Source organism: Poecilia reticulata, linkage group LG19, assembly GCF_000633615.1.
Source record: "Poecilia reticulata strain Guanapo linkage group LG19, Guppy_female_1.0+MT, whole genome shotgun sequence".
NCBI classification, from domain to species: domain Eukaryota; kingdom Metazoa; phylum Chordata; class Actinopteri; order Cyprinodontiformes; family Poeciliidae; genus Poecilia; species Poecilia reticulata.
In genome coordinates, this window is record NC_024349.1 from 824207 (window position 1) to 825388 (window position 1182).

The 1182-nt window shown below is 53.6% G+C and overlaps 1 protein-coding gene across 1 annotated transcript in view; it reads right to left on the bottom strand.

The window, feature by feature from the left end:
• Window positions 1-1182, bottom strand: part of LOC103481033 (transmembrane protein 184B) — a 14856-nt gene that overhangs the window by 10500 nt on the left and 3174 nt on the right. Inside the window, 2 exon segments of the mRNA XM_074186874.1 lie at window positions 216-381; window positions 456-662. Coding sequence (XP_074042975.1) covers window positions 216-381; window positions 456-662 — 373 coding nt within the window.

Here is a 1182-nt window from a genome sequence, read left to right on the forward strand (position 1 = left end):
ATGCCGGTTTTAATGCCGGTTGGATGCTGGTTTTAATGCGGTTGGATGCTGGTTTTAATGCGGTTGGATGCGGTTGGATGCTGGTTTTAATGCGGTTGGATGCGGTTGGATGCTGGTTTTAATGCGGTTGGATGCGGTTGGATGCTGGTTTTAATGCCGGTTGGATGCTGGTTTTAATGCCGGTTGGATGCGGTTGGATGCGGTTGGATGCGGACCTTCGTAGCAGTCCCTGACGCTGTCACAGTAAACGTAGAACTGGTTGTTGGTGAGGAAGAGGAGGCTGAGCCAGGAGTCCAGGGCGTAGATGGGAACGATGAAGAGGATCCTGACGATGTGGCGCTGCTCCTGCGGCGCGCTGTAGAACCGCAGGTGCATGTAGATCTGGACACAGAACCAGAACCAGAGTCAGAACCAGAACCACCTGCGGCTAACGGTCCTGCTGGTCCGGGCGTTACCTGCTGACAGGTGAGGATGAGCGCGGTCCAGACAAAGAAGCCGGACACCGCCTGCGCCGCCGGCGACATCAGGAAGGTGGGCCGGTCCGATGCCGGCAGCGGCGCGTCGGGGAGCCATGAGATGTTGGGCCCCATGGGGGCGGCGCTGAGCGGGTCCAGGCCCGGCGGGTCCGGCTGCGGGACGTCCCGGCGCCACAGCATGAACATCTGGACAGGAAGCAGAAAACATTCACCTGCTGGAGGACGACGTGACGAAGAGCCGGTCGATCATCATCATCATCAATCATCAACCTGCAGCTCTGACCTGACGGCCTGCCGTCGGGTCAGAACCGGACCGGTCCGGTTTCACTAACAATGAGTCAGTGTGTGCTCTGGTTACTCTCTGGTTTCACATATTGATTCTGTTGGTTTCAACCCAGCAGCCATTGGACCAGCCAGAACCGGCCCAAACATTCAAACCGGGCCGGAACTTTCATTAAACCGGTTCTGACCCGTTTTCTTTAATACCAACATTGTGTTTCTGCTCCGTTACACAAACCGTTTTAACCTGAGCCAGTTTGAAACGGAGCAGAAATAAAACGTTCAACACAAACAGCTAAACTTTGATTTCAGCTCAAATCTGAACCTGCAGCAATTTAAGTTTCATTAAAATATCAGGGTTAGCTTGTTGCTAATATCAGGGTTAGCTTGTTGCTAATATCAGGGTTAGCTTGTTGCTAATATCAGG